The sequence below is a fragment of the Pecten maximus genome, chromosome 16 (genome assembly GCF_902652985.1).
Source record: "Pecten maximus chromosome 16, xPecMax1.1, whole genome shotgun sequence".
Classification (NCBI taxonomy): Eukaryota; Metazoa; Mollusca; class Bivalvia; order Pectinida; family Pectinidae; genus Pecten; species Pecten maximus.
Window position 1 is genome coordinate 16,529,230 of NC_047030.1, and position 25,435 is coordinate 16,554,664.

Consider the following 25,435-nt stretch of genomic DNA (forward strand, 5'->3'; position numbering starts at 1 on the left):
CACTCAACTGTTAGATCGGAGACACTCAACTGTTAGATTGGAGACAGTCAACTGTTAGATCGGAGACAGTCAACTGTTAGATCGGAGACAGTCAACTGTTAGATCTGAGACAGTCAACTGTTAGATCTGAGACAGTCAACTGTTAGATCGGAGACAGTCAACTGTTAGATTGGAGACAGTCAACTGTTAGATCAGAGACAGTCAACTGTTAGATCGGAGACAGTCAACTGTTAGATCTGAGACAGACAACTGTTAGATCTGGGACACTCAACTGTTAGATCGGAGACACTCAACTGTTAGATCGGAGACACTCAACTGTTAGATCGGAGACACTCAACTGTTAGATCGGAGACAGTCAACTGTTAGATCTGAGACAGTCAACTGTTAGATCTGAGACAGTCAACTGTTAGATCTGAGACAGTCAACTGTTAGATCTGAGACAGTCAACTGTTAGATCTGAGACAGACAACTGTTAGATCTGAGACAGTCAACTGTTAGATCGGAGACAGTCAACTGTTAGATCTGACAGTCAACTGTTAGATCTGAGACAGTCAACTGTTAGATCTGAGACAGACAACTGTTAGATCGGAGACAGTCAACTGTTAGATCGGAGACAGTCAACTATTAGATCGGAGACAGTCAACTGTTAGATCGGAGACAGTCAACTGTTAGATCTGAGACAATCAACTGTTAGATCGGAGACACTCAACTGTTAGATCTGAGACAGACAACTGTTAGATCGGAGACAAACAACTGTTAGATCTGAGACAGTCAACTGTTAGATCTGAGACAGTCAACTGTTAGATCGGAGACAGTCAACTATTAGATTGGAGACAGTCAACTGTTGAATCTAATTGATCTGAGACTGCAGACTAACAGAGATACGTACTGTTTAGGAGCGATGGATTGGCGTAGAAATTGGCTGGCTGTGCCTGGACGTGTAAAGTCTACGGACTGGTTCATGTGTGCACTGAACAGGCGAGCACAGATCTCTTGTAGGTACTCTGGGGTTACCTGTAGGCAATAAAGGTCAGAAGTCATACAGGCTGACACAGAGTAAAGATTTGGTGCAATAGATTTCAATGTATATAAACAATAGTGACGAAAAACGGTTGAAATTTCGTGATCGATTGTTAGATTTTTGTCTATGAAATGATCAATTAAAATGGATTCATGCTTGATTATCTTTCTTTCATGGTATCTAAACATTTACATTTCCTTGTAGTTCTTACTTAGCCGTTCCAGTCATTTAGACGCTTGTATTTTATATAAGTGACAACTACAATCGAGCGATTGATTGTTATCAGTTTTCTTTGCATGTTATACCAATTAGTTATTTATCATGATGATGTCTGCCATTTCTGATGAAACTTAATTACAGAATTTGAACTCGATTAATTGGTCAAATACCTCAAAACACTTCTAATAAACCACCACATTAGAAAAATACAGTCACTCCGGTCAATTTTACACTGAGTCAAAAATCAGCAGGAATATAAAAGCTGTATAAATGTCTACTAGGATTTTCCATACCGGTTTTCCTGTGACTGTTGACTCAAGGGCTTCCACCAAGTCAGCTGTTATCCCAATCAGATTGTGGTAATCAGCCTGAAAAAAAACACAGAAATCAACATACACATTCCTCATTTGGAATATACAACTTGATAATTATTCAATCTGTAAAATGAACTTTTATTTTAAAAAAAAGTCTTGCATGAAAACAAAATGAATTTAACAAAAAATAATCTTTTTTTTTCGTGAGTATACCATGATCAAATATTGTATAAAATATCATTACAAACATTACACTGTATTCAGTATAAATAAGTACACAATGACCATACCGTTAGTACTAATTTTAAAAGTCATCAACTATAATATTTCTAGCCAATAAATATTTTGAATTTTGTGGAATAACAGCTTTCAAAATGAAGAAATTTGAAAAGTGAAAACTTAAGCTACAAAAAACAAAATAAAACAGAAATCCAGAACAAACTAGCCATAAATCTCTTTATCGTCATCTTCAAATCTTCATTAGCTGATTTTATCTGGGGCAGTCATTCACATTGTATCCTTAGGTATGGTCCAAGTTATTTCTATTCACTAACGTAATTATCGTTCTTAATTTCTTCTTGTTTTCATCCGAGAGTATATCAGCCAAATATCTTGATTCTAGCAATTTCGGTTATTGGGAAGAAGTTGTTGAAAAAAATTGCCGCTGGACAGACAATATGCTGAAGATAATGAATGACAGATGCCGCAACACAGCATAAGCCTTTAGGCAGGTGAACTGAAAATCTCCACCAATCTTATCTTACCCAATCAGAAAACAGTAATAGCAGAGTTTACAATGCTATAATATCATACCTACAATATATATGCCTCATTTTACCAGATTTGCAGCATCTTAAATTCTACCAAAAGGCTCTTATCATTCAAAGTGATTGATAGAAAACAGAGAAATGAGGAACACAGTCTTACAATCACAAAACACTCACACAAGATATTACAAGGAGAAAGTGGAACACATGAGGAAACTAAGAGATAAGTCAATCATGTCCTTACTATTTCTACACTCTAAAGAGTAATGACAGCTGTTACCATGCAAGGTCCCCTAACTATACTTCTTTATTTGGTAATAGCTGTTAGGAATTTGGATTTAATCAATATCTGGTATATAGTAATAAGTAATGATCAAGTACAAAACAAACAAAGTGTTAATTGGATAATTAGAATTTAAACAGTGAAGAAACTGGTATCATGTATCATTATATTAATGAACGTAACATCAATAGGAAAGAATTAACATTTTTCTACAATTTTTTCTACAATGAAGGGTTGTTTCATGACACTGGTGTTGTCTGAAGTACGAAAACAGACTGAAGTCTGTAATGGAAAGGTATAGCCAGGTAATCTGTGTAGCAGTAAAGTAAATTCCTGATCATGGCTGTCATGTTTGGTAAGTCACCCTTCCAATCAGGAGGATCGAAAACACCAACAGGCAACACTATGAGATAATCAACACCTAATCTATATATATAACGTATCCAATATAGCTACAATTTTAATCAAATTGTAACATATCCCTTCTGTTTGATGGAACCAAATAAAGAAAATAGCATTACATTGTACTAACAGGACTCGTAAAAAAATATCTGAAAAATGTTGCTTTTCGAGATAAGTGGAAATGTACATAATTGATATTCAAAGTGCCAATCACAACTACCCTTACTTAATTCTTTACACTACCAGAAGATTGTAACAGTAGGTCCATACAAACAGCCAGTTTCATTTCAAGACAATGTATACAAATTACTATTTCATATTCATAATCATTTGTTTTTCTAACATGATTTTTTTTAATATACAGGTCAAGCATTTAATCTGAAAATTTTAAAATTCAATAGGCTTGTAACACTGTTGGTTTGTACCACAATATATATACTATAATCAGAAACTTTTAATCAAAAGGACCAATAGGCCTGTTACAATCTGTTAGAAACACAGTGTTGGTTTATATCCATAAATGGTAATGTCTATACTAAAACCAGGAATTTTTACAACATTAAGTTCTGAATGGTTATTCTGGGTAAAAAATTCAAGCTGGTGACATGCATGAATCATGTGGATTTTGAATCACCTGTGTGAAAACAGAAAACCATGTTGCACTCTTCTCAGTTTTCATTACTTAATTATCGAGGGATTGCGCAGATGGACAGATATATATATTAAGATTTTAGCTGATATTTCATTTCATATTAGATTTAATGAAATGAGTGTTAGAAGTTTTATATTTTGCAAGTCTTGGCAAGCAAAAATTAAAACTTTAAAGTGAGTTTCATAACATCCCAAAATAAAATAAAATTTAAGATCATACTTTTTATCACATAACTCAGAAAACTTCATTTAACAGCTTTGAAGTCAAAATTAGCCAGACAAAATCAAACAGAGACAGCCATTTTGTTGCATCATTTTCAAATCATGACATGAGGTCATTGCCTATATGACATTTCCCACAGGGTATATTACACTAGTGATTTTATAGGAAAATATTACATGGATGAATAACTAGGTAACAGGTTGATTATGTGATGAAGAAAAAATGCATTAGACGTAAAAAAAAATATCATTTAGAAATGACAGAAATCCACAACAATTATAAAGATAAATAAATATCTAAACTAACTAAAACTGCGTAAACATCAAAAATATGGACAAAAGCCACACTATGACAAAATACTCTTTTGATCTTGTATCAAAGGTAAGGTAAAATCACTGATAAACACTCCAAACAAATATTTTGGTAACTGGTTACTAACAACTGAGCTAACACTTTAACATTTGGTTACCATGGTAACTAGATGTCTGTTACTCACCAGTGTTGTCCTAGCTGGTGTTAAAAAGACAAAAAGTATTATTTTTGTTAATTACTAAAATAAAAAACAAATATTAGATGGCTATATATATATTAGGTACTTGTTATAAAAAGTAGCTGGCTGAGCTTTAGACACACACCATTAATCATGTCACACACCCATGAGTAGATCTAAACAGCAAAAACAGTGTCAGTGTGTCGGATAAACTGAAAAGTGGAAGAGAGTTCCTCAAATCTCACCAGTTCTCATCCAGGCCATAGGCTTTATGAATTTCACATCCGAAATGTGTGCCAGGAGTTAGCTCCCTTCTATATTGATATCAGTACTAATAGCAACAGTAGTAATCAAGAAGTCTGATAGTGCCACAATTAATCAAAATAATCATTTTTAAGAGATATTTAGACATTCTAGAGTGGCATCTTCCGAAAAGGAAATGAATTAAAACTTTGATCAGTATGGTGACATACACCCTTAAATCCAATTTCTGCATAAAACTTGAGCCAGATAGACAGGAACTCCGATATTTGAGGACTTTGTATGTTAGCAGCTATAGTAAGAGTGTGAAGATACCATGCTCATGCACACATATTATATATGTATATAGATAATACCTGTAGACGATTATGTCGCTTAATGTACGACATCGTCTTTCTCTCTGCGTCCACGAGTTGTTGTTGTAGGCGGGAGATCTGCTGGAAATTATCTGACAAAGACATATAATACTACTGTCATACACACATTACAAAGACCAGAAGATCTAGACCTAGAGGTCAAAAGTCAAACAGTAAACCCAGGTTCATTTTAAATGGTTTAATGCAATAATTTACATGTCGAATATATTGTATATGGAAATTGTATTTACCAGTGATGTTTCTTTTTTTTACTGACCTGAATCAGATGTGATTTGTTTTGTGAAGAAAGTATTAGATGAGTCAAGCACTGAAACAAGCTTTTCACCAGATAAATATCATATCCTGTCAGAATTTGTGTCATAAATAGAGTCTCATACCAGATAAACATAATGTTTTGTCAGAAATCCTGTCACAATCACAGGATCTCACACCAGATAAATATTATATATCCTGTCAGAAATCATGTCAAAAACACAGGATCTCACACCAGATGAACATCATATCCTGTCAGAAATCATGTAATAAATACAGGATCTCACACCAGATAAATATTATATCCTGTCAGAAATCATGCCATAAACACAGGATCTCACACCAGATGAACATCATATCCTGTCAGAAATCATGCCATAAACACAGGATCTCACACCAGATGAACATCATATCCTGTCAGAAATCATGTCATAAACACAGGATCTCACACCAGATGAACATCATATCCTGTCAGAAATCATGTCACAATCACAGGATCTCACACCAGATGAACATCATATCCTGTCAGAAATCATGTCACAATCACAGGATCTCACACCAGATAAACATCATATCCTGTCAGAAATCATGTCGTAAACACAATGTCAAGATCTTACATAAGTTTCCAATTCATATAACTGATCCACTAATGAGGTTAAATAAAAAGCTTTTGACAAAGTTTTGGAACTTCATTTGAAATGAAAACAAGGGTAGGGTTTATTACATTACGAAGATATTTTTGCAGATATTCCCGAGAACAGAATTTGTCAAGCTGACATAAAATTATGAGTTCTATGAAAATCACCGCAGGAAAAACATTTATTAAAAGTCTAAATGCAATCCAGGGGTTTACATCCAATCTGTCTATATGATCATGTTGAAAATGTGGAATGCAAGCACTAAACCTTAACAATAACGATGGCCATGTCCACAATCATTTTTATCGTCAGAATTCAAACTGACCATTGGTCAGCTAGCAATTACTAATGGTAACAAGTCCTTCAAGTTTCACTAGGATCACATCAGTGATTCTGGAGAAATGGGGTTACAAGAATTGTTTATGGGTCAAAGAAAAGAAATTCCAAAATCCCAGGCTCCTGCCATTTTATGAAGTGAGAGAAGGGGATTTGATTCAAACACTGTGACTTATACCCAAGTTTGTCAAAAAGAATGAAGTTGATCAAACTGTCACACAGTGACCTTTAATTCACGAGTCAGTACTCACCACTGTCTTCGTCATCTTTACTTCCGCGCTAAATACTGTTAAGGAATGATCAGCATCATACAAAATTCCTACAAGATCGTGGCATTATAACCCTATTTTTTTTCAACCCTAAAAAACATAATGGACTCTGCCATGCACTTATGATGTGAACTCCAACATGGCCAGTAACATCCAACATAGCCAGTAACATCCAACATAGCCAGTAACATCCAACATGGCCAGTAACATCCAACATGGCCAGTAACATCCAACATAGCCAGTAACATCCAACATCGACTGTAACATCCAACATGGCCAGTAACATCCAACATAGCCAGTAACATCCAACATGGCCAGTATCATCCAACATGGCCAGTAACATCCAACATAGCCAGTAACATCCAACATGGCCAGTAACATCCAGCATGGCCAGTAACATCCAATATGGCCAGTAACATCCAACATGGCCAGTAACATCCAACATAGCCAGTAACATCCAACATAGCCAGTAACATCCAACATGGCCAGTAACATCCAGCATGGCCAGTAACATCCAATATGGCCAGTAACATCCAACATGGCCAGTAACATCCAACATGGCCAGTAACATCCAACATAGCCAGTAACATCCAACATAGACAGTAACATCCAACATAGCCAGTAACATCCAACATAGACAGTAACATCCAACATGGCCAGTAACATCCAACATGGCCAGTAACATCCAACATGGCCAGTAACATCCAACATGGCCAGTAACATCCAACATAGACAGTAACATCCAACATAGCCAGTAACATCCAACATAGCCAGTAACATCCAACATAGACAGTAACATCCAACATGGCCAGTAACATCCAACATAGACAGTAACATCCAACATGGCCAGTAACATCCAACATGGCCAGTAACATCCAACATGGCCAGTAACATCCAACATGGCCAGTAACGGTGAAAGGGCTAACAGAAGATCTCATTACAAAATGTTTTCAAAAGTTCAATCACAGATTGTGATATACATCTCACCTGTCCAAATGATATTGATCAATATCAGCCTCTATTAGATGGAAACCTTTTGATGGCATTTCTAGAAAAATGTTGGTCTTACTGATTACAGGTAACAAATTAGAGGCAGACAATATTACCCATATACTGTACCTCTTTTGATTCTTTTATGACGCTAACATCATCTTATTAAAGAATACAAAATGTATCCTCGGACTTATGGCAAAGTATTTCAATATATTTTCTTCTTTGATTACTTTCTAATGGTCATTTCACCATAATAACAATTCCATGTTTCTTTATATAAATGCCAGACCTCATGATAGTGATGATAAGGATACATATAAATCAAACAGTTTGGGTTGTGGTGTTGACTTCAAGGCTAAAGTGAGAAACTTCTCCAGTCGGTTCTCCAGATCCTTCACCCAAGCATCCTAAAATCAGGTTAGAAATATTCATTGAAAATCAAGAGAATTTCTCCAAAGTTCTTGTCTCTGTTGTAGGGAACAAAGGTCATCAGACAGATATTAGACAGCTTAGTGTATATTTGATTCCATAATAACTGTATCGATATGTAATGATATTTTTGTAATATGAAACACTTTTGGTCCTTACCTGACACCCAATTTTATGCAGACATACCTTTTTACATTAAATCTGCATCTTATTGAGGGGTTTCAATATATGTTATGTTAGAGAGGATTCAATATGTGTTATGTTAGAGAGGATTCAATATGTGTTATGTTAGAGAGGATTCAATATGTGTTATGTAAGAGAGGATTCAATATGTGTTATGTTAGAGAGGATTCAATATGTGTTGTGTTAAAGAGGATACAATATGTGTTATGTTAGACAGGATTCAATATGTGTTGTGATAAAGAGGATACAATATGTGTTGTGCTAGAGAGGTTTTCAGTATGTGCTGTGTTGTAGAGGTTTTCGGTATGTGCTGTGTTAGAGAGGTTTTCAGTATGTGTTGTGTTAGAGAGGTTTTCGGTATGTGCTGTGTTAGAGAGGTTTTCGGTATGTGCTGTGTTAGAGAGGTTTTCAGTATGTGTTGGGATAGATAGGTTTTTGGTATGTGCTGTGTTAGAGAGGTTTTCAGTATGTGTTGTGTTAGAGAGATTTTCGGTATGTGCCGTGCTAGAGAGGTTTTCGGTGTGTGCTGTGCTAGAGAGGTTTTCGGTATGTGCTGTGTTAGAGAGATTTTCTGTATGTGCTGTGTTAGAGAGGTTTTCAGTATGTGCTGTGTTAGAGAGGTTTTCAGTATGTGCTGTGTTATAGAGGTTTTCGGTATGTGCTGTGTTATAGAGGTTTTCGGTATGTGCTGTGTTATAGAGGTTTTCGGTATGTGCTGTGTTATAGAGGTTTTCGGTATGTGCTGTGTTGTAGAAGATTCATTATGTGATGTGGGACTATATATCTCCAATGATCATGTAACATCACCAATCTCATTGTTCTAATAACTTCACAAATTGACATTAGGAGAGTGTAACAAGGGACACTTACTGAAATGTGTGAATATTAAATATACAAAATTAATATACTTACAGTGAAGAGCTCCTTATAAGAGGGATGACTCTTGGCATTAGGTACAAAAGGAAGGGCATAAAACGGAAGGAACTCTGTTGTCTGACTAAGTGAAGCACCACGGTTCTCAAGGTACTTCTTAAAATCTGTCATACATCGGTCAGCTTCTCTCTGTTCAGATACAGGTACAGGAATTGATAGCAAGTCAGTTAAACTCAGAGATTTTTATTTGTAGTTTTGTGAGTTGGTAAGTAACAAATTTAGATACTTTGAAAATAAAGCAATATTCAAATATGTAAATATCACAAATCAGAATACATGCATCTTGTAAATATAATAATTGTTTACATTTCTGTTGAATCAGTTAAATAACAATATATATATATATGTGTTTATATGTTAAAATTCTGAAATTCAAGTATCTATAAAGGTTTCTCCAGCATTTACCTTAACTTTGGAATATCATTTGAATCAGCTGATTTACATACTCCGAGGAGGATGTAATTTGGCTATATACAGTACAGCTTTGTTTATAACCAAGTAATCAGGTATATAACATGACAATGCTCCCCTCCTACACATAGTAGATGAATTGACTTGTATACTGTCTGACACCTCATTGTAAATAGATTAAAGTGTAGACGAATCAACTTGTACACTGTACACAGATTATAATGTAGATGGATATGAGGTGTCAGTTTGATTGCCATCTCTAACACTTACAACCTCAATGTGCGAACTCTTCTCTGGTCATTTGTCTGATGAAGATGAACAAAATGTCATGCTTACTATTTTAGTAAATCCCATACTGGTTGTGATATACTTAAGTCGGGGTTAGCACTGGGCATTTCATAAATGGGATCCTTTTCAGATGAAATGTGATTCCTGTGAATAATTTGAATGGAGCTTCCAGAAATTTTCTATGCTTCAAAAGGCTATTGGGATGGCTGCAACACAAACCCTGCTTATTAAGTCCATTCATGTTCATATACTTACCCAGCAGAAGACTATTTTCACATCATCATCATTAATGTTCAGAAAAGACTACTCACCTGTCCCCTTCCAAATTTAATAGGGTATATAGCAAAGTAGATATTCAGGTAAAATTCAAGTTTCTTTGCCACAGCATCCGAATCTCTGACATTTGGGGGAAGGTTTTCATTCCAAAGTTTGAAGCATCGATCACGTTTTCCTTTATGGAACTGCTGCATAAGGTCATTCTGCAACACATAATCAAGACGTGTCAAAACGAAAAACAGTGACAATATCGTACTGAAGACAATAGGTTTTGTGAATCTAGTTTTCTGTTAAAATGATGTTGATTGTCAGAGGGAAAAAGACCAGAAATGTCATGTTCTACACCTTCATAATACTGTTAAAACAGCTTGCAATCTCTTGATTTTGACAGATGATTATGCGGACAGGTAGTGTGAACAATTCTACTGATTTGAATGATATTCCTCTGGTGATATAAAACTGAATATTACCTGAATCGCCAGCAGTTTTTGATTTGATTTAGATTTGATGCTGTGTGATGTAACAGGTTTATTTTTTTGGTCACATTCTTTTTGAAAAGTTGACAATGTTCGATCAAATCCTCCAAAGTCCAGAAACTACAAAGAAGGAAAATCAAAAAGTGAATATCAAATGGAACTTGCATGTAGTACAAGTGAAATATCTGGCTACAAATTGTACAACAAAGTCTGCATTCTACTACAAAGTCTGCATTTAGACAAATTATACTAAAAACTTGTAAAAAAGTCTGCATTCAGACAAATTGTACAACAAAGTCTGTATTAACATCAGACACGTATTTTGTGTTCACTTACTTCACTAATTATAATAATTAAGTGTTCTTACAATTAATCACATCCAATCACTGATAACTCATTTAACCTTTTACTGATCTGCATCATCACAACATTTGGTTCAAAGATAGCATGGAATATTGAATGGTACGTGCATGAATATTTTTCTAGGCATATTTGTTTATACGATTTCTATTTGCTTTGCACATGCATTGTCACTATATATATAATAATTATACAATCTTATAGTTTAAAAAGTTATCTTATGTATAATCTTAACACACAAAATATAGACAGTTTTCAGATCGTAATCCTGACATGACTTGAATGACTTCCATTGGTATAGTGATATTAGTGATATTGTGTTTAATTCAATTCCCATTGGATACGCAAAATTTAACTTTAGAATGAGATAATACTGCTACAGATTGAATAAAAAAAACTTAATTGCAATCCTGTGAAAAAAATTAGGACCATAACTTTTCAAAGAATGCAGTTTAATAATTATATTTCTGTCTTGAAAACATTTTCTATTTTGATTAAAACTAAACCAATAGTTTTTCTAGTCAAGATCTAGTTTTTATGTGCTAGCATATATACCCTAGCTGGTATATATAAACTTCTAAAATAATTTACATGTAATTCCTATTTCTCCAACACTAGATCACTCTAAATCCGCACAGATATTATCAAAATTCTCCCCTTCTTTTGACTAATAATTTCAGAAACAATGTTTACAATTGTGTTAATCACTGTCCTTGCCAAACTGCATGTAACACACAATTGTAATCCAGATGCTAAATTTGATAAATGTTTACTCACACTTTCTTTAAGCTAATATATATATCAATAGTGACATAATCTAATAATAACCATTTTACCTCTTGAACAATGGCGTTGAGTTCCCCTTCGAACGACACCACAGACAAGGACCCAGACATTCTTGGGTATTAGAATATACACTGCAGTCTGTGAAATGAATATATAAAAATATGATTTGTTTCCAAAATTACATCATCAACTTGAATACATCTTCAAAAATGTTCGAAATAAGTTATATCCTCTTGACATTGCCTGTGAATGCATTACCTGGAATTTCGACGATGATTCAGGTACATGTCTGTCTGAAATATTCAGTCTACACAGACATTTCACAATGATTCATACTATTTTTTTTTCTTGTTGGAAATTTTTTAGTAAGACAGCTAAATCTATCTTATCAATCTCAGCTGGTATACATGCATCAAACTAAAATTTAGGATAGATTATGTCTACAACATAGAAACAAAAACAGAAATCCAGTGGACAGGTACTCATAGAAGATTTACATGTAGAAGCGGTTTACTTCGATTTGAAAATCCTCAACTTATTGTACTAGAGTTGTTTATCTTACAAAGCAGTGTTATTTTACCTTGTGGGGGTTGGATAATGATAATGTCACCATGGTAAAATACTAGCTGCTTCCTTCCAACTTGGCTAGAAAATTTCATTTTTTAATATCAATTGGTAGGACAACAGACCATTGCAAGGAGTCTAGATTAAATGATTTAAAATCCTTATTGAGGTTTTGAAACAAATATTATTGTAATGATATCTCTGTTTCAAAAAAAATGTTATCAAAATTGAATGTATTCATATTATTTCAATGAAAAATATTCTCTTTGAATAGCCTCTTACTCTCTGAGCCAACATCCTTACACTAGGCAAAAGGGAAATTCTCGTTGGTCAGTATCACTGTATGTGACCTATACTCTCCACATTTACACTACTGTGTATTCCCTCGCTATATACTAATATACTGTACTGTAGTATGTAGTGCAAACTATGAATAAAAACATATCTATAGTTTAATCAAAGTCAGCTGTGACCCATAATACTAATAAAAGGACACATGCTTAATATAATTTAGACACTTATCTGAGAAAATGCCAAATGTGTTTCAGCCAATGAATATACACATGCAGGTTAGCTACCTAGCTAAAGATTATAATGTCATTGTGCCAAAATGGGCTACGTATTGTATTAGTTTCGAATAGGATCCCATTTCCTAAATTATTTTGCAATTCAAAATTACCCCAAGGGCATAACCATCTGAATTGACCGAACCCTCGTAAAATTAAAGAAGATTACCAGGACCAAGTTTTAAGCATGCATATGCATGGTAGAGGATTTCTAAAAACGTAACATTTTTCTTAAATAAACTGACATCGCATCTTAAGCAGCCTGCATTGTTTATTCAATGACTTTTGACAAACGAATCCTAATCCATATTGAATTGTATGTATACATATATGGACTGATGAAGACTTGGATTGCCCTGTAGTGTAGGACATAACCTGCTAACGTATAACCGCGTCCTATCATAATTTGCTTTCATTATCACTTTTAATGTACTATAAACATTTGCATACGTTACTAACGAGTGGATATACACACATGTGTTTAGGTTGTCGCCGGAAGGTGTGCTGGGCTTCAGATCATGATGAATGGAAATAATCTCTAACGTGTATGATGGTGTTGTTCTCCTCACCCTGGACGTGAAGTAAACAATGATCATGGTTGTATAAGCGCTTTATAGAACGTATAGCCTGTTCCATTCAAACGCTCAGATGACGAAGTTCGGGATAATTCTCGCGCGAAACGAGATTGAACCTGAGGCTGCACAGGCAAGTGAGGTCTCAACATCAAACCGATCCTATGTAGAAATAATAAATGGAGCCAATCTAGAAGTAAACATGCGAAAATATAAAATTGTTTCTGCTTGTTAGAGACGTGTATCTAGGGTAGCTCTATTTTTTTTTTTTTTATATTTAAGAGGATATGTTTGCTTAATCTGAGTTAATAACTATATTTCTGATATTTATAACGTTATTAATCATTTACGTACCGTACATGTACAATGTATATCTAGTACAGTTAAGATTGGAATATGTGAAATTTTCTTCGTCCGGGAATCCGTTAAGAATAAGATAGTTTTGTTTTTGTGTACATGGATTTCTTACTATTTAAACCAAATTTGTTAGAATTCTCAAAAGCAGAGACTTGTATATACGTCTCTGTCAAAAGGAAGTTAAAATCAAATTCATAATTCTTAATTAAAATGTCCCGCTTTCCACCACTTTAATATTCTGAATTTGTTTTCAACCTTTCATCTTTCACTTTTTATATACAAAATGGCGTGTTGCTAGAATTAAAAAGAAAGAAAAAAACTTTTGTTCTCTGTTTTGATTCTGTCTTAATACTTGCATGGTTGATTAATTGATCCATGATTTCTGTTTGTTCTCTGTTGTGTCTGAGAGTTGTGATCTTTGTGTCTCGAGATAATTCCCACTGTAGGTTCGGAGCAACAAGCAAAAATGTCAAGCTTGCATGAATTCGAAGCAGAAAAAAAGGTAACGAAAAAAACCTTAGCAGATGAGGACACGTGCGCGGGTTGTGAACGCATTTCTCATAAAATTATATAGATCTAGCGGCATTAAAAATAACTTATACATATATCTTTTTCTAAATGAAAATTACAAAATATATGCTTTTGGTCGCCAACTTTTACAACTCTTCATTTCAAATACACTATATAGACCAATAGATTTTAAGGCGATAATTCATTGTCACTTTTAGTTAAAACTTACACCTGGATGCCCTTGTGGTCTCATCAAATTTTTAACAACGATTATTTTGACAACTTAGAATGATCATTTCAAATCTCACTACAAGATAAAAGAACATATAAGAACACGGGTGCATTGTTAGATTAAGTTAGTCACTTTTGTCGCCTCATACAATACTTATCTCATGAGTCATGACGAATACTTCCTGTACGGGACTCTCACAATTATCTGCTTTTTACGACACGAGACACGAAACATGATATTGATGGCAATACATGTATCTTGTAAGTGAAATATGTCCCCGTCGTGTTCAAAATGAGTCGGTATACATGTTAAACAGGAGATAAAAAATCGACAGCACCGCTAAATTATGTCATTTTATTTTGAAATACAATATACAGGATAACGTACATGTCCTCCTATGGGATGTGATCCAAGTCTAATGATAGGGAAAATGAGGAAATATTTATTTCCGTTCACAAATTGATCATCAACAGAAATGTATTCTTATGATCATTGTATGTCCGAGATAGGATTATTGTATATCTGAGATAGGATTATTGTATGTTCGAGATAGGATCATTGTATGTCCGAGATAGGATTATTGTATGTCTGAGATAGGATTATTGTTGTCCGAGATAGGATTATTGTATGTCTGAGATAGGATCATTGTATGTCCGAGATAGGATCATTGTATGTCTGAGATAGGATTATTGTATGTCTGAGATAGGATTATTGTATGTCTGAGATAGGATTATTGTATGTCTGAGATAGGATTATTGTATATCTGAGATAGGATTATTGTATATCTGAGATAGGATTATTGTATGTCTGAGATAGGATCATTGTATGTCCGAGATAGGATTATTGTATGTCTGAGATAGGATCATTGTATGTCTGAGATAGGATTATTGTATGTCTGAGATAGGATTATTGTATGTCTGAGATAGGATTATTGTATGTCTGAGATAGGATTATTGTACATTTTGTATGTCCGAGATAGGATCATTGTATGTCTGAGATAGGATTATTGTATGTCCGAGATAGGATTATTGTATGTCTGAGATAGGATTATTGTATGTCTGAGATAGGATCATTCTATGTCTGAGATAGGATTATTGTATGTCTGAGATAGGATTATTGTATGTCTGAGATAGGATTATTGTATGTCTGAGATAGGATTATTGTATGTCCGAGATAGGATCATTGTATGTCCGAGATAGGATTATTGTATGTCTGAGTTAGGATCATTGTATGTCTGAGATAGGATCATTGTATGTCTGAGATAGGATCATTGTATGTCTGAGATAGGATTATTGTATGTCTGAGATAGGATTATTGTATGTCTGAGATAGGATTATTGTATGTCCGAGATAGGATTATTGTATGTCCGAGATAGGATCATTGTATGTCCGAGATAGGATCATTGTATGTCCGAGATAGGATTATTGTATGTCTGAGTTAGGATTATTGTATGTCTGAGATAGGATTATTGTATGTCTGAGATAGGATCATTGTATGTCTGAGATAGGATTATTGTATGTCTGAGTTAGGATTATTGTATGTCTGAGATAGGATTATTGTATGTCTGAGATAGGATTATTGTATGTCTGAGATAGGATTATTGTATGTCTGAGATAGGATTATTGTATGTCTGAGATAGGATTATTGTACATTTTGTATGTCCGAGATAGGATCATTGTATGTCTGAGATAGGATTATTGTATGTCCGAGATAGGATTATTGTATGTCTGAGATAGGATTATTGTATGTCTGAGATAGGATCATTGTATGTCTGAGATAGGATTATTGTATGTCCGAGATAGGATCATTGTATGTCCGAGATAGGATTATTGTATGTCTGAGATAGGATTATTGTATGTCCGAGATAGGATTATTGTATGTCTGATATAGGATTATTGTATGTCTGAGATAGGATTATTGTATGTCTGAGATAGGATTATTGTATGTCTGAAATAGGATTATTGTATATCTGAGATAGGATTATTGTATGTCTGAGATAGGATTATTGTATGTCTGAGATAGGATTATTGTATGTCCGAGATAGGATTATTGTATGTCTGAGATAGGATTATTGTATGTCTGAGATAGGATTATTGTATGTCCGAGATAGGATTATTGTATGTCTGAGATAGGATTATTGTATGTCCGAGATAAGATTATTGTATATCTGAGATAAGATTATTGTATGTCTGAGATAGGATTATTGTATGTTCGAGATAGGATTATTGTATATCTGAGATAAGATTATTGTATATCTGAGATAAGATTATTGTATGTCTGAGATAGGATTATTGTATGTCCGAGATAAGATTATTGTATATCTGAGATAAGATTATTGTATATCTGAGATAAGATTATTGTATATCTGAGATAAGATTATTGTATGTCCGAGATAAGATTATTGTATATCTGAGATAAGATTATTGTATATCTGAGATAAGATTATTGTATGTCTGAGATAGGATTATTGTATGTCCGAGATAAGATTATTGTATATCCGAGATAAGATTATTGTATATCTGAGATAAGATTATTGTATATCTGAGATAAGATTATTGTATGTCCGAGATAAGATTATTGTATGTCCGAGATAAGATTATTGTATATCTGAGATAGGATTATTGTATATCCGAGATAGGATTATTGTATGTCTGAGATAAGATTATTGTATATCTGATATAGGATTATTGTATGTCTGAGATAGGATTATTGTATGTCCGAGATAGGATTATTGTATATCTGAGATAGGATTATTGTATGTCTGAGATAAGATTATTGTATATCTGATATAGGATTATTGTATGTCTGAGATAGGATTATTGTATGTCCGAGATAGGATTATTGTATGTCCGAGATAGGATTATTGTATATCTGGTATAGGATTATTGTATGTCCGAGATAGGATTATTGTATATCTGAGATAGGATTATTGTATATCTGAGATAAGATTATTTTAAGTGTATATATCTGGCATCTTTTTTATTTTGAAATTTCGAAAAGCAATTTTTAAATTATTTGGATTTATTTTCATTTTCCCATATTTTGTGTAAACCGTTTGATATAAAAATTATTTTTTTTGTGTGTGTTATTTGGAATTTGTTTTAACTTCACATACATACACATATCTTGCAAATTTTGTATATAAAATGCAATGCATTTGACATTGATCTTTCAGGTCCTGATTGGTCTAAAATGTTAGCGTAAGTATTTTGCAATTCTGACAACCACCAGGGAGCTTTGTTACATCAGGTATATCATTTTGAGTTGTGTCTGATGGTTATTGCGGGGCGAGCTGAAATTTCTTCCAAAGAAACATGTCTTAGGACTTTTCTTTGTCTCATTTTAACCGACCGGTTGATTGCGTTCCCTGCCACGTAATGAGTAGTTATATCAATTAGTGGGTTTGATTAGAACCATCACCTAGGGACAGAATTCATATTTTGTCTATAGATAAACTCATATTAATAGTAGAGCTTTTTGATTCTTTGGTTTTTGTTTTTTGTTTTCTTTTGTTTTTTTGTTTCATTTTGAAAACTGATGTGTACGCAACTGCGTATTGGCGTATAGGCAGCTACGCGCCTGCACGCTTATGGTATAATTTCCAATCGTTATAATGTTTTAATGCTCTTGCATATAATTCCATAAAGAGCTCTAGAATCTTAATATAGGATATAATGTGAGATATTTCAAATGTTATACATGTATGGGGTATCTCATCTTCTGTAAGATATATCTCATATACTATATCTGATATAACATAATATATCTACTGTCGCTTTATGAAATCAAGGATTGACATTGCTCCTTGAATAGATATCAAGTTAGCGTGCCATACCTTATGTGGAGGTAAACAATGTACACGTATATGATATGAACCCCTACATTTCCTGTTCAATGTTTATTCACTTTAAGCATTACGGCTCATAAGCATACAAAAAGATTACATCATATAACTTACAATCCTTAATATATAATACAAATTAACGAAAGATGGACAGCATTAATATAATTACTTTACATATACAGTAGATCTATGAAAATATATCATATTGAAAATAAATATTACAGTAAGGTTACAAATGTTATAACATTTCTAAGCGGCAATGTCGAATGGATGAGTGAGTGGAGTATACAATAGTGTAGTCAGGGGATAGACGGCTATATGTTGGTAAACCTACAAACTGATATGAGTGAAAACAAAATAAGCTAAAGCTGGGATCTACATTGTGCTGTAAAACACAATTAAACTCGTCCTCTAACTGGTTTTGGTCACAATAACGACATATTCTATTCACCCTTGGAATATTGCGATACCTACCTTCTTCTACATAGAGCTGGTGAGATGACAGTCGTAATTTCGAAATAATCTTAAGATATGTATCTGGAAAAGACTTTGTTTAATAAATTTTAACGTATAACTATCAATAAGGAATTTATACAAAAAGCATTTTGACGACATTTTAACAAATACATTGTTAGCTTGAATAAAATGATCTATTAGACGCTGCTTAAAACACTGTAAAGAAACACCCTATCATTATCGACATGAGTAAACCAAACATCACCGAAACGTTACCAGAAGACAGTAATACATTTCTAACTTGACAACGCCAATTACACGCCCAGTGTTTATTTTACAGGAGTTAACGACTTGTCAGAAAAAAATTCCTTGACACGCACGAGACATTTCAGTAACTTTTTTGAACACTTATTAATCTAATCAACATATATAGAAAACAACAAAAATATATCAGTAATATATTGTGGTAAATTTGTGTCATTTATGACAATATATTCGATCATTAACGAAGTAAGTTGCCATGGGCAGAGACAAGAAATATTAACGTAGTAAATAGCAATTTTGGTTTGGAATTTTATCAATTCGATTGAAAATGAAATTGAAATTTAAATATGAAGCCCGCGTAGCTCAGTCGGTAGAGCATCAGACTTTTAATCTGAGGGTCTAGGGTTCGAGTCCCTACGTGGGCGTATATTTTTTTTCTGATTTTACTAAATCGTTGGTATCGTACCACTAAATGGTAAATGCAGGTCATATATCGGTAGTTTAAACATATTTTTTAAGATTTACCAACTGATGACTTCTCCCGTCATAATAACAATGTTATACACTGTATATACATATACAGTAGTCACGTGGTGACATATATAAATATTCTTCTTATAATAATTCTTCTCCGTTAATAATGGCGATTATGTAGAGTGTTGGGTGCACAGGGGCGCTAACTAATCAAGAGGCTAAGGGCCACGTAGTTCTCTGTGCATGGTACGTATTAGTATTCAATTCATTGTTGTAAATTTTCTAGCATTTGGTAATTATAGTTTGTTTGTCTGAACGCTGCAGCCTTATAGTTGACCAATGAAGAGGCCATTGTATAGATACTTTTATAATTGAACTTTAATCCAGCATTTATTATAATTTCATTTAGGGCATATGCGGGTCAAAATGGCCTTAGAAATCGACAAGCCGTCAAACAATTTTGTTTTAATGCACAACGAGGGCTTGTCGCTACTTCTTTACTCATTTTCCTTCCCTGTAGGTGCATGTAGCCATATAGCGCGTGAAAATTAATATTGTGCCCGCTGCCAACATCTCATGATTGTATAAGAGGCCCAGATGACCTGTATCACTCACCTGGTTATTTAAGAAATTACATGTTAAATGATTTAAATCAAAAGTTACCTAAAGTGCATATTATCTGTGCATCTAGACCCATATTTTGTAAGTATATTACTAAATGGACCCATTTTGGCACTGCCCTTCGGGCCCTTAGGTTGTCGACCCCGTTAAATTGAATCAGTCACCTAGGGATGTTATCTTTGTAAAATGAGCGATTACATATGATAATATCCATAGTCAGGAAAGTGGTATGAAATTCCTTAAAACACACAATCTGAAATTTACTGAAAATTTCGCTTTTGAGATCTTGTCGTGAGTGCTATTCATTTAATGTGATGACACAATCTAATTCAGATCCTTATTATCACTCCGTTTCAAAGAGGATCTGACGACATCCAGGTAACCTTTACGATTAACAAATCAAATTACTGCCTTCAGAATCTTGAAGATAAATTCAATATGTGCGAACTAGCATGACTAATGTGCATAACTTGCGTACGCAGATCTGGTACAACCAACATCGAAACTGTAAACGATCTTTTATAGTGCAGCCCTTACGACTTTCTCAGCTAAAGTTCCAAATTTAACCATCAACCGATCCTCGGTCAATTAGTAACCGAATAACCGATTAAATTTCATCATCAATCAAAAATCGATAACTGAAGAAAATCAATAATTGATCACCAACGAATGATCTGTTTTGAACGATTGCTACAAAGGTTATGATGTATCACAGTATTATAGGATTACAACCTAAAATTATTTTCTTGTAACGTATATGATTATTGTTATTTCTATAGCTGCCGACGTTCAAATTGTTTTAATGTATTTGTACGTTATCGTGTCGGACATTTTGAGTATCTGCATGTTCAAAATACGTTCATATTTACTACTTTTATAGAAAAGAAATTTTAGTCACAGACATTATTAGAGATCGAGGAACAACAGTTAAAAGGACACCTATTAGAGCTGGGGTAGACTGGCCACCAGACCCTAAGTTGTTTTGTTAAGAATTGCCAAGCTAAATTCTAATACTATATTATCTGCCCCTAGATTAAAATTCGCTAAAAATACACCCCACCCCTTTCCTTCTTAAATAATCATAGGACTCTGCAGCAACTTTTCAGATCCCGACCTGTGGTACAATTCACTAAAAGATTGCAAATAAATATTCACAAGAGAAATTATGCCGCGGGAAGGATGTCATAATTAAATATTTTTGCCTTGACAAAATTATTTTTGCCTAGGCAGAAATCGAATTTTGCCTAGGCAAAAATAAAATATTGCCTACGCAAATATATTTCTGCCTAAGCAAAAATAATTTTGCCTCGATTTTTGCTTAGGCAAAATTCGATTTTTGCCTAGGCAATAATCGAAACAAAATTATTTTTGCCTAGGCAAAAATCGAATATTGCCTAGACTGAAATATTTTTGCCAAGCAATATTCGATTGCCTAGGCATGAAATAATTTTGCCTAGGCAAAAATATTTAATTATGACATCCTTCCCGCGCCATTAGAAATGAACACAAACTTTCCCAACTTATCACAGACCTTATCTTCAATAAATCGATTTGTATGCGATAGATTATAATATTCTATCTAGGCATAGCAAATTTAGTCAAACCGATTGTTTAGGCAACTGTTATATATGGTCCTCGATCATGGCTGTAATTCAGTACATGTACATAGAGAAAATGATGTAACTATCTTATAAGGGACACGCACAGATAAAATGATGTAACTATCTTATAAGGGACACGCACAGATAAAATGATGTAACTATCTTATAAGGGACATAGACGGGGAAAATAATGCAACGATCTTATAAGGGATATAGACGGGGAAAATGATGTAACTATCTTATAAGGGACATAGACAGAGAAAATGATGTAACTATCTTATAAGGGACACGCACAGATAAAATGATGTAACTATCTTATAAGGGACATAGACGGGGAAAATGATGTAACGATCTTATAAGGGAGATAGACGGGGACATGATTTAACGATCTTATAAGGGACATAGACGGGGAAAATGATGTAACTATCTTATAAGGGACATACATAGATAAAATGATGTAACTATCTTATCAGGGACATAGACGGGGATAATGATGTAACTTTCTTATAAGGGACATACATAGAGAAAATGATGTAACTTTCTTATAACAGGGACATACATAGAGAAAATGATGTAACTATCTTATAACGGGGACATACATAGAGAAAATGATGTAACTATCTTAAAAGGGACATACACAAAGAAAATTTTAAGAGACTTTATACTAGGGAGAATCAATTTACTTGGCCTGAAAAAGTCGTAGTTACGGGAGGTAGCAAAGACAATGGGATACAAATATTTGCAGACAGTTTCACTTCCAATCCCCCATGCCACAATTTTCACTCTGTTGAATGTCTTGTAAATGTCACAGAAAACTAGACAGTAGCGGTTTCCCACATTCTGTTACAGATTAACAGTAATATTCCCCGATTGGAAACCCGACTGATATCTATATAAATGGGAAATGCCAACGAAATAATTCTGCAAAAGAAGAGATATTGTGTCGGTGAAGGGTTTGTACCATGTACATCAAGGTATTGTTTTGAATATGGTTTCGGTGATTTTAAGATGATGTCCTGTTTTTCTTTTTTGACTAGTTGCAGTTAACGTGAAAATTCAAATAAAATGTAAAAAGAATAGAAATAATCAATACTACATACGTTGAGTGCTGACTGTAGGTCGTCACCGTTTACCGGGGCGGTTGGAGTGTCCGGCGGAGATAATTGTCGGGATTAGTATATAGAGGTACTGACTTGGGTAGGGATTAGTACTGGGGAGGGGTGAACTGTACTTAGTCTACCTGAGGGGACAAAACAAGAGTTACCTCCTACATTTTTGTCAGGGAATGAAGTAAATTAAATTCATCCCAGTACTTCACTTTTGTTTCTTGAAACCAAATTAATATGTGAATGTTAAGAATACTCTGAAACGTATTTAAACAAATTTGTTGAACATGAAACGGCTGCAGCGATATAAAAATATATCGAAAATATATGTACATATAGGAAAATCGATTTCTTTTGGTATAAATGTGTAGGTTTTTGCAAGAACAACTGCACGTTTATTTTCAAGCACAGGTGCGAATATGTACCGCTGTGTAATCAAAGGTCCCCTAAGCCCCAATTGGCCTTTCCTATGCTTGACATGATGCAAATGTAAGGCGATACAGTGTACTAACACTGTGATGCAGTATTAGTACGCTGTATCACAGTGTTAGTACACCGTATCATCTACAATCTACTTTTGCATATCCTCCATTGAATGAAGGCAGCTATTGGAGTTCCTACTTAACTATTAAATGGGTGTTTTCATTCATCGGAGATGTCATGTAAGGAAAGGATAAGAGTGTGAAATAGTCGCTGTTCGTTTTATAAGATTTATTATTTTCAACTGGTGTAACAAGAGGTACTATATACAATATAATTGACGCCAAAACTTTCTAAATAATTTGATATTTCAGACAATATAGTCATAGTATACGGAAACAGTATGACGTAATTATCACCATATTAAACAAGGCATAATCATACCTACAAATAACGGAAGGATTTTCTATAAAAATACTGCATATCCAGTCCAGCAAGATCCTGGTGCGGAAAATGGACGACATCTCCAACCTCCGTTTGCTTTACTTTTACCCATTTAGGATTCAAATTGCCTTGAAACTGTGAATTCCATATATACATGTACATTAAACCGTATTCGTTTAAAATGTTTTGTATAAAACCTAAAACTGTCAGGTTAATTAAGTGATTATCTATATGGTATGTAATCAGTATCAGCGTAACTGGAAGGTCAAAGGTTATTAGCAAGCTTTATACATTTACCAAAACTTGTCAATTCTTTAGGGCTATTTGTATAAAACAATTCCTCTCATTTGTACACACTTGGATTTGTTACAAAATAACTTCTGGAGAATGTATTTCTTAAATTTGCTAAACAAGGCCACACTAATACAAAAAGGAACTCGTCTTCAATATCATTCATGTTACCTATATGACAAACTCTTCGGTGTCGTTCAATGTTATGATATCTACCCTTATCAATATTTAGAGTGTGTGACGATAGTCGATTTGGTTTGGTTTGGTTTATTTTGTTTAACGTCCTATTAACAGCTAAGGTCATTTAAGGACGGCCTCCCGTGCGTGCGACATGCATGCGTGTGGTGAGTGCGTAGGTGTGTTTTAGGAAGCTGCGGTATGTTTGTGTGAAGTCTCCTTGTGGTAGGCCGAAACTTTTGCCGATTTATAGTGCTACCTCACTGAAGCATACTGGCGAAGACACCCAGCAGGACACCCCACCCGGTCACATTATACTGACAACGGGCGAACCAGTCGTTCCACTCCTAATATGCTGAGCGCTAAGCAGTAGTAACTACCATTTTTAAAGACTCTGGTATGTCTCGGCCAGGGGACAGAACCCAAAGCCTTCCTCACAGCGGCGAACGCTTAACTAAAGGCCAAAAGTGAGGCATTGTCAAGGGAGACATTAGGAAGAAGAAAGTTGTTCAGAAAGAAGAGAAAAGATAAGATACCAAATTTAGTCGCCTCTTACGATCATGCAATGGGGGCAGCAGGTACAATTCTTATGCCCTACCTGCAGGGTGACTTTTAATACCAGTGCAATGACTGGGCTTAAGTGACCCACACATACCTTCATACAACTCCCAACGTATTTAACAACGCAATTTTCCAAATAAAGATGGAACATCAACTCCGATTTTCATTTTTTCCCGTGATGAGCGAATGTATTATAAAAGATAAAACAATCAATAAAAACATTTATCCATCCGTCAAATTTATTTTAAGAATAATTTGTTGGCGAGATATAAAGTTAAAAAGCTGATATTTGTCGGTAAATTGATTACGACCTCGTGTTTAATTAGATATCTTAACTGGAGTCCTGTTTCCACATTGCTGATCCCGGGTATTCACTAATGATGTTCAGTAACTCGTAATGGACGACTGGTCAACATCATCGGCAAGCTAACGACCTAGCTTTATAAAACCCGATACCAGGAACCTTCTAACAAGCACGCCATGTTTTAGCTTAAGAAACAGTTTTATCTAACCGATCTGTGACTAGGCGACATTAAGTTGTAAAGTAAACGTGTTTTTTCTTGATAGCTCGCAATTATTGACATTTTAGTCATGGCGTTTAATTCTAGAGAAAGTGCAGGTAGGAGCGCTGTCGACAAAACGTGACCGGCTATCACGCTACCTTGTTAAAGTACATGGTATAATTTTATTACATTCCTTACGGCCTATCCACACAAACAGAAGTAATTAAGTAAATT

General features: G+C 34.4%; 1 protein-coding gene and 1 non-coding gene across 3 annotated transcripts in view; one reads left to right on the top strand and one right to left on the bottom strand.

Annotated features, from left to right (window-relative positions):
• The window catches only part of LOC117344881 (lisH domain-containing protein ARMC9-like), a 44,756-nt gene extending 31,389 nt beyond the window's left edge, over positions 1-13,367 (bottom strand). For both annotated transcript variants that reach the window (XM_033907746.1, XM_033907747.1), the window contains exons 1-10: positions 13,244-13,367; positions 11,689-11,776; positions 10,487-10,612; positions 10,052-10,219; positions 9,021-9,170; positions 7,811-7,903; positions 6,486-6,513; positions 4,988-5,079; positions 1,534-1,608; positions 890-1,014 (exon numbers count right to left, since the gene is read on the bottom strand). In XM_033907746.1, coding sequence (XP_033763637.1) covers positions 890-1,014; positions 1,534-1,608; positions 4,988-5,079; positions 6,486-6,513; positions 7,811-7,903; positions 9,021-9,170; positions 10,052-10,219; positions 10,487-10,612; positions 11,689-11,748 — 917 coding nt within the window. In that variant the 5' untranslated portion in view covers positions 11,749-11,776; positions 13,244-13,367. The remainder of the gene's footprint in view (positions 1-889; positions 1,015-1,533; positions 1,609-4,987; positions 5,080-6,485; positions 6,514-7,810; positions 7,904-9,020; positions 9,171-10,051; positions 10,220-10,486; positions 10,613-11,688; positions 11,777-13,243) is intronic.
• Positions 13,368-19,355: 5,988 nt separating this feature from the next.
• Positions 19,356-19,428, top strand: Trnak-uuu. Its single transcript has one exon. It is a non-coding gene; the product is annotated as a tRNA-Lys (tRNA).
• The last annotated feature ends 6,007 nt before the right edge of the window (positions 19,429-25,435 follow it).